This window comes from Gymnogyps californianus, chromosome 18, assembly GCF_018139145.2.
Source record: "Gymnogyps californianus isolate 813 chromosome 18, ASM1813914v2, whole genome shotgun sequence".
Taxonomy (NCBI): Eukaryota; Metazoa; Chordata; class Aves; order Accipitriformes; family Cathartidae; genus Gymnogyps; species Gymnogyps californianus.
Genome location: NC_059488.1, coordinates 6,008,598 through 6,017,782, shown reverse-complemented (window position 1 = coordinate 6,017,782; position 9,185 = coordinate 6,008,598). Strand labels below are relative to the sequence as shown.

The 9,185-nt window shown below is 48.8% G+C and overlaps 1 protein-coding gene across 1 annotated transcript; it reads right to left on the bottom strand.

Annotated features, from left to right (window-relative positions):
- Nucleotides 1–3,094: 3,094 nt before the first annotated feature.
- Nucleotides 3,095–8,819, bottom strand: PTGES2 (prostaglandin E synthase 2). Its single transcript, XM_050907880.1, is given in 8 exon segments — nucleotides 3,095–3,894; nucleotides 4,622–4,739; nucleotides 5,054–5,254; nucleotides 5,821–5,973; nucleotides 6,601–6,656; nucleotides 7,314–7,508; nucleotides 8,602–8,762; nucleotides 8,765–8,819. Coding segments are annotated over 8 exon segments (1,068 nt in total). The 3' UTR covers nucleotides 3,095–3,765.
- Between the last annotated feature and the right edge of the window lie 366 nt (nucleotides 8,820–9,185).

Sequence of the window (9,185 nt, the reverse complement as noted above, 5' to 3'; positions counted from 1 at the left end):
TCCTTTCAATTTAAGGCAACATGCAGGCTCAAACACATCAAAGGTATGAACCCAAACAACAAAAGTTGATGTGTGTCCTGGCTTCCTCTGACAAGCGTGGGATGAGGGAAGGACCGACATTATAATTCCTTACATATTGATGATGAAAGTTGGATTAAACAATGGAAAAAGTTTTGTACAATTACACATTAGCTTTACCCAAACAGTTGCAAACCTTCAAATTCTAACGGCAATTTTTAACCAGTTTCATAAGGAAACAAGGTTTGAACAGTTCCAGGGTAGCCGTACATTCCCTCCCAAACCCCACACCCTCCCTAAATTCTGCCATCAACAAATTCTTTAGAACTTGACAGAAATGTTGAGGTTCTAGGTTTATACAGTTTTGCAGGCTGGAGAGATGCATCCAAATTAGTGCTTGTGCTGAAGGAAATCCAGCACCACGCAGACACATGTTGCAATGTGGTCACTGCCTGCCCGGCAGATACATGTGTACTGGTTGGCTAACCAGTAGCGCACACAGAACTGGGAGTCAGCTACAGCACGAGCAGCTTCTTGCCTGGTGGTACTTACGGGACTTGAAGAAATGAGAATGGGGAAGGAGGGATCCCCAAAGGACTAATATCTATCAGGGACTGATGAAGCGGTGGTATATCAGGCTTAGTTAGCTAACCTTATGGTAACACTCCTTCACAATTTGCTATGTAAGAACAAGTGTTACAAGTAAAGCGTTACTTGCAATGCAGTAAAGCAGGATTTTGTACAATACTTCTGCTAGACTAGAATTTAGATCACTCATTACAGCTCATTGATTAATTTGTCAGCTTGCCAAGGTTCATGTAATAACCTACTCTAAATAAAACTAATAATACTGTGTCTGTTTTTAAGCAGTATGTGTTTTAAGACAAAACACACTTGTATATCATGTCAGATTTATGAAAATTACAGAGGGGAAGACACAGCCGTACTTCCCTTGATCAAGAACAGGAAGCGACTGTTTTCTGAAGGAACAGGATTCCACAGCTTCTAGCTATGAACAACTCCAAACACCGCTGGGTGTTTTAATCCTCTCCTTCCTGAGGAGGGGTTAAACTCTCCTCAGGACTAAACGTGCACATCGGCTACAGCGCCGACTGAGAACATACACAGCTCTTGAATCACCACAAGTGAAACTCAAATGCTGTCACCCAGCTTGCCCTAGCAACAAGGTTTATTTCAGAAGTTTCAGTAACTTCTCCTGCCATCTCTGGAGGCTTTCCAAAGAATCTCTGGCTACCTCAGGCTGGCAGGGACCTAGTCCGGGGTCAGTCTCCTGCTCAAAACAGGATCAGCTCTGAGGTCAGAGCAGGGCTTTACCCAGGTGGGGCTGGAAAACCCCCAAGGGTGGCACCACTCCCCGAGCAGCCCGTCCCAACGCCTGCCCCGGTACCAAGCACGCGTTCCGTTATGTATTTAAAGTCGGTCGATAGTTCCCGCTTTCCCTCGCAGCGGGAAGAACCACCCCAAGGCAGGAGGTACTTCTCATTACTGACACGGCGGGGAAGCCGCCGAAGGAATTATTCCCGGGGGTTCGGACATCCCCGCGGCCACACGGCGAGGGGACCCCCGCCCTCCCCGGTCGGGCCCCCCCCCCCAGGGCCCAGCGACCCCGGCGCGCCCCAGCCCCCTCACCATGAAGGGCCGCGCGGGGTCCGCAGCCACTGCCGCCTCAGGAGGTCTTCGGCGGCGGCGGGGAGGCGGCGGGAAGGCGCTGCCGCTGCTATGGAGACCCCGCAGCCGGGGCGAGGGGGGCGGCGGGAGGCTGCACCAGGGGCAGGAGGCGCCGCCGCACTTCCGGGGCCGCCGCCGCGCCGCCGCCCGCGGCTCCCCCATTGGGCGATTCAAACCTTCCTCGTGATCCGGCCCGCCGCCGCCTTCGCGTCACAAGGCCCCGCCCGCAACGGGCCCCGTCGCCATAGTGACGCGAAGCCGCCCGGAGGGGCCGGGCCCGGCGCCGCGCTCCCCGGGAAGCCCGGTCGCCGGCGGCGAGCGGCCCCCGGCCGCGCTCCTTCCGCCCGCCGCCCGCCCCGCCGGGGGCTGGGGGACCGAGCGGTGCCGCGTCGGGGCTGCACTCGCGTCAGGAGAAGAGAAGAGATTCGCCGAGAGACGTCGCGCCGCTGAGCTGCTGGCGTTTCAGATCCTCATTTAATGCCGTCTGGCGCAGGAGGCTGTGAAACGCTCTTCCCTCCACCTAGGGTTTACATAGATGGATATTTTAAGCGATCATAAAGGGTTTCTTCAAGCTCCTGTCTATGCATGTTCAATATAATTTTTTTTAAAACATTACCTGCTTGAACTTTGTTCTTTTGATGCCGTGGAACACAAGTTTCAGTACAGAACAGCTTTAACAAACAAATACAGCAAGTCACAGACCAGCAACCCAGCTGTTTTTACTGTAAACGTTTTCTTTCTCCCCTCTATGTCAGATCATATCTGAATTTCTAACTAGTCTTACATTTGGGAAGAAAAAAACCCAAACTCTATCACAACCTTTGTTGTTATACCCAAAAAAGGTGCCCACCCACCTCCCCCCAAAAAAACCCACACCATGCAAGCAGCTGCACTGCAGACCGACTTCAGCTGCACCTGAAATATCTCAACAAAACAGCTTCCCTGAAACCTGCCCTTTCTTCTGGGGAAACAGAACTTTATCAGGGTGACAATTAAGGAAACTTAAGCCTTGGGCTGCACAGAGGATCACTCCCATTCACGCCTGCATGGTCTCTCACTACGACAAACATCAGGCATTTCTAGCCAGCACAGCTCAGCAGACTTCGTATGTCACAACGTTACCTGCAGAGACAGCTCCTACTCCAATTGCTACAACAGCAAATCCTTTGTTACTCTTGCACAGCAGAAACACCCAGAGATCCCCAGGCATACAGATTCCTCTTAATCCTTCTTTTCCAAAACAAAACCAAACTAATTTTCAAGGGTATTCCAGAGAGATTTCATGCAAGATAAATCTTTCAAATAACTGCTCTGCATTAGTGATTTCTGTGTGGGGTGTGCTTTCCAAGCATAACAGGTAAGGTAAGAATTCACATTTCTCAAAGGGCACAGAAAGAAGCAAGCCTTTATCCTTGCAGACCGTACAGAATTGTGTACTGAAAGAACCGTTTACATGGAAGAGTAAAAGCATACAATCTGCCGAGTGCAGCATCGTTTCTGTCATAGGAAGGATGCCTTTCCCAGTACCGTGGATTCCTCCAGTTCCCTCAGCACTGGGCTTACAGGATTCTATTGCAGGAAAAATTGTCATTTAAAGACTAGTATCCAAGGTCTCAGTCAGGAAAACACTTCAGATGACATGGATGAGTAGCGGAAGACAGCCTGAAGCAAAAGCTGCTCAGACCCACCATATCCGATATGGCTGTAACACACACTAGCCAGGAGCACCTTGCTTTTACAGTAACCTGCTCCAAGAATGGCTCTCGCCTGGAAGAAGCCTATTTGCTGCATTCTTCAGTTCAGAGCTTCTCCTTTCCAGCAGCGTCCAAGATCCCCTCCTTTTACCTGTCCCCGTCCTTCTAAATACTATGTTCAAACATACACCCAGCTGGATCCCTTCTGCTCACCGCAACTTGATATTCTATACGGGACAGTCTCTGTGCCTGCATGTCAGTCCATTAGATGTGACCAGTCCATTCAACTCTTAGAAAATAAATGCCATTCCTTCTGAAGTTTTTTTACCATGCAAGTACTTCAGGAAGGCAGCTGCAACTGGCATCAGACTGCAACTTCAGCTTTTTGAATGACTTCTTCCATGCGCTTGTACCAAGGCTGAATCTTGGTGTGAACCATCATGTCGTCAAAGGCTTCCAGCCCTTCCATGACTCGGAGGACCCCATACACTGCCTGTGCCAGAGGATAAAGATTAGAACAGCACTGAAAGAGTCAGCAGTGGAGAACAGCTTAGGGTACCAATGAGTCTCAATAGCCTAGCCAGTAAGCTCTTTCCCTGTCCTGCCATCTACTCCACCACTCTGATTAGCAAGCAAGACTGAATGGCAGAAAGGTAGTTAAGAATACGCATGTTTTTCCATAAGGAAACAGTAAGGAAAGATCAGGATCTACGTGCAGTTATGGGGCAAAAGTTAATCCCATCTTTGCATCAAGCCCTGGTATGAAATGCTTCACTTGCATTCCAAGGAGAACTGCTGGTGCAGGGGATGAATCCTGCTCCACTCTGTACTGATGCCTGCAAAGGAAATCCCAGCAGCACTGAATGTAATAAAGCCTGTGTGGGTGTGAGGCTTTATTCACCAGCATTCATGAGCCAGAGCAGCGTCCTGGCTTGTAACCTGCTTTTATCATGCTTCCACATGATCAGTAACATCCACCTGCAGATGGGAACTGCAGGTTCCATCTTAGGAAACACTTCCCTGGAGGAAAACAACAAACAGGGTCCTATGGAATGTAAGTCCCCTTCATGTGGGAATTGTATTACTGCACAAAGGCCACTGACAATGTACCTCATGTAACTCACCTTCTCTGCCTGTATTTCTATTAACCATTTCACACAGATGAGCAACTGGATGATTTGTAATACACCTAACAACAAATGCAGGAATTAACTCCTTACCAAGTCAGCAAGGTTCGGCTGGTTTCCACCCATGAACAGTCGATGCTTGCCAACAGCTTTTACCCATTCATTAACTGCTTCATACAAGTCTTCTCGGACATTATCTTGAAGGTGATGTCTGGATAAAGAGAAGAACTAGTTTGAAGACACTAGTTTGTTTGTTTCTTTAACCTTTTATCACCTCTAATCTTATGGGCTGGTCTTTGCGTGGGAGTTAGGAAGGTGTTTGAGAGTGAAGGGGGCAGTTCGTGATTAAATAATAGATAATAGAGGGGTTCAGTACCTCCAGCTAAAGAAGTACAGCTGTTACTCACATTGCATTAAATGGTTTGGTTTAAAACACTGAGGTTCTGCCCTTTGACATCTGGCGTTCACAGCTAAGGAGGTTAAGGAGCTATTCCTCTTGTGTACTTGGTGCTCGGTGGTACCAACCTTTTCTTCAGCCTCTTGCTAATGAAGAACATGGCAACAGCCCCCATGTACTTGGCAAAGAAACCTTCCACGGTGCCAAACTTCCCCTCACGGACAATGTAATCAAAAGATGCCAAGGCTTCTCTCGGGGTACGGTAAACATTGGGGGAGATGAGGTGAACAAGCCAATCGTCTGCCCATTTTCTCCATTTCATTTCTTCCCTGCAAGCATTCAAAAGAAAGAAAAACATTTCAGTGAATGAGGTACAGATTGCAGGGCTACAGAAGGCCGACAGAATCACAGTGGCATTAGCCAGAGGCTCTGCCAAGGACAAATGTGTCAAAAACTCCTGCCCAGCCTTATGCTCTGGTGACCTCTCTGAAATGCACTCAGGATCATTATCTTTGGCAAGGCTCCTCCAATCTCAAACTCAAATTAAGACTAAGATAGAGCACTAGCTTCTCCTCCCAATTAGAGAATGAAAGCAGAAGGGGAAACTAGCACTCCATAGCATTCCCCTGTGACATAAAGGAAAGGCCAAGAAGGAAACTGGAGGCAACTGAAGGCTAGCATGACCATGATGGTGGTAACTAGGCCGTCTAACAGCATTGATTCAAATTATGTAAGAAACACAGCAAAACCACTCTAACTACTGAGGTTTTAAACACTAATGGGGGTGTGACAGGATTTGTCAGCACCAGCGGGATTTTATATCTACATCATCCCTGAGTACATATGGAGGCGGCTGTGACCCTACTTGGAGAGCCAGAAACTTAAGAGCACTTACACTCTCACTTCTTTGACAGGATAGACTCGCTTTGTCTCCTTCTCATCCAGCATGAGCCAGTATTTATTCCCATACTCAAATACCTCCTTGCCTTGCTCGGTCACAGTTTTCATAGGAGGATAAAAGGACACGATCTCTTCTAAGCTATTCCTCCTGTGGACAGAAACAGTTAGCACTGATCTGGCTACTACAAAAATGAGCAAGAGCAAAGGACAGATTGCAAGATACACACTTTAAAATGCATTATTCTAAAAATAAGTGCACAAGGTTCCGAATTTGATTTGAAATAAGTTTTGAGAAGAGACTGGAACAGCTACTTGCAAATAACTATTATTAGTGTACATATCTTTGTCTGTGTCAGAACAGAAATTTTTGTAGGCATAAAACTTCCTACCATTCTCAAGGGCTCAAGTTGACCTAAAGGACAGGCCACAGGCACAGCAATTTCATTTCATTCTATATTTTATAACTGGCTAATTATAAGTTTAGTTCCAGGACCAACACCAGTCCATGTTTAAGTAGGTCTTGTGCAGAGAGAATCTCACAGGTGAAAAAGTAGTTCTGAAGGGTAAAAGCTTTGCTTTACTGCACATACATCACAACATATACAGGTACCATCCACTTTATCACAGCCACGGTCAGGTCTGCTGAGCCAAACACCCAGAGCTTCAGAGACCAAGGTCAGCAAGATACTTATGACTGACTCTGAAAGTCTTCTCAATCTCTAGTTTGCTAGGGCCATTCACATTTAACTCTTCTCCCATCATCCCGTTTTCTTACTTGGAAATGAGATAGGTCTTTATTGCACTGATGATCACCGAAGAGTCATTCAATTGCTGAAAAACAGAATTAAAACAAACTTTTAAAAGAAGTTGGTGAAATGGAAAAGGAAATGCTGAGGCTCCAAGTTAGTACTGCAGTCCCTTTTCCCCCCACGCATTTCCACAGGAGTCCCTGCACATCTAAGGACAGCCCTACAGTCAGATCTCTTCTGTGACTGTTTCAGAGTATCACTTCAAATTTGTCTTTCATTCTGACAGCAGCGGACCTGAGGGTCAGGTACACATACCATACTAGTAAGTTTTGGATTTAGGCTCTGACAGCAAAGGAGGAAAGCAACACTAACATAAAAAAGAAAGCCAAGTTGAATCTTCAGCATTCTTGAGATCTCATTCTTTTCCCACAAGATATAAGCAGCTCCTGTTACCACTGGTACAAATGATATGTCCTGCATAAGGGTTGATAGAAGCTAGATGATGACTGCATTAGAGTCACTACACAAACAACATGCCTTGTAAGTAAGGCCAACAAAAAACTCTAATAAGGCTAAGGCACAGGAAACCATGAAGCAAGAAACAAATCTTAGGCTCTTGAGAGAATATAAGATGATCTAAAGATTACACTGCATGTGATAAACCACAGAGACATGACAGAGACAAAGCCTCCAAACCACTGCTTGTGGGGAATCAAGCTTTCAACATAGTAAGACTTACCAGAGGGCTTCCAGCATTGGCTAGCAGGATAGGCACCTTTCTGTAGGAAGAGAATTTGATCTCTTTCCTCATTATCGGGTTCACTTCTACAATTTCATAGGGCAGTCCATGATAATCAAGAAAAGCTCGGACTTTGCTGCAGAAAGGACACGTTTTATACTGGTAGAGAGTGAGCTGCAGGCTCCCTGCAGGCAGCTGGGGAAGAAAGAGACCAGAAGCTTCCATTTTCTACTAAAAAATATAAATATTACCTTCCTTCCACCCTTATTTTTCTCATGAAGTCATAGCCATTGACATTCACTTTCAACATCTGATCATCAAAATATCCTGGCTAACAGATGGTTTCTTCAAATGGCATCACAAATACCTTCCATTGGGGCCAAATACCTGTTTTTCTAAACATCTATTTAATCTGCTGGAAACTCCTACTCACAGCCACAAAAAATAAGTTAAATCCAGACAGCTTACCCCCCTATACACAATTCTGAAACTAAAGAAAAACACAACTGTATTTTAATAATCTTTAAATCAAAACCAAAACAGCTTTTTAAATCCAATTCCCTCCACCCACCCCCATAACCTCTGTTGAGGCCACAGGGTGGGGAGAGCAGAAACAGAGTTTGCTGTTGATTTTAGCCATGCATCTACTGAAGTTCAGATTCCTGGGATTAACCAACCTGTGCACAACTGAGACAAGGCAGGGAGAACCCAGGGCAGCACAGACAGTGATGCATCAGGTGAGGGATGTTTCCCAACACTGCTATACTTCAGCGATCTGACAGGCCATGTCAATCATTAGTCATATATTATAAAACAAATGCAGTCATCTCACTTCGCTTCTCATTTGCAATTTATTGGGTTACACAACTCTCCGTGGGTGCTGGGAAAAACCAACAACAGACAATGCTGCTTCACACCCCCAGCAAGCACTCGCTTTCTGACAGGCATTCCTTACAGCTCCTCAAGGAGAATGCCGCCGGGGCCTCCTTTACGCAATTTTACGCGGTTTCCTCACTGAAACCGGAGCAAAAGCAGTCGCTTGCTCCGCAGAGCCGGAAGAAACCGCTCCGCGCCCTCCCTGAAGCTCTGTCTCCAGAGGCTCACCGCCGCGGCCGGGCCCGGGCCTCGCCAGGGCTCAGGGGCAAGGGAAGGGCGGGCAGGTGCCCGGGGAAGTACGCGGGGATGGAAGCGGCCGGAGCCGCGGGGGGCGGCCGGGACGGAAGGAGACCGCAGCCCGGAGGCGGGGGGAGCCGCCTCAGGCGACAAGCGGGGCCCGGCGGCGCGTTACCTCAGCGGCCGAGTGCTCCCGCAGGCGGTGCCGCGCCGCCAGGTAGAGGCCGGCGCCGCCGCCCAGCGCGAAGGCAGCGCCCAGCAGCAGGCGGCCCCCGCCGCTGCCGCTGCCGCCACCTCCTCCTGCTGCCGCGGCGCCGTAGGCTCGGCGCGGGCCCGCAGCCGCCAGGGCGGCAGCAGCGCGGCGGCCCGCCAGGCCCTGCCGGCAGCGGCCATCTTCCCGGCTCAGCGCGGGCGGGCGGGCGCCCGGGGGGGGGGGGGGGTGAGGCTTAAAGGGACCGCCCCGCCCCTCTGCGCCTCCCCCGCCCCCGAAATGGCGGCACCGGCGCTTCGCTGAGGTAAAAAACCCACAACGGTGTTAAACACCACACGAGGCGGGCGCGGCGAGGCCGTCTGGCTGCAGAGAGCCGCAGCGAGCGCGGCCCCTCTCTCTCGCCGTAACTATAAAATCCGGGTTCGCTGAGAAGACGCCAAAGCCCAAAGTGGAAATAAAATAATCTGTTCTCTGAGAGAACAGATTATTTTTCTCCTGCCCGGCAGGGGCTGCTGCTTCTGACCGGCACGTACCCACAGTGCGAGTGC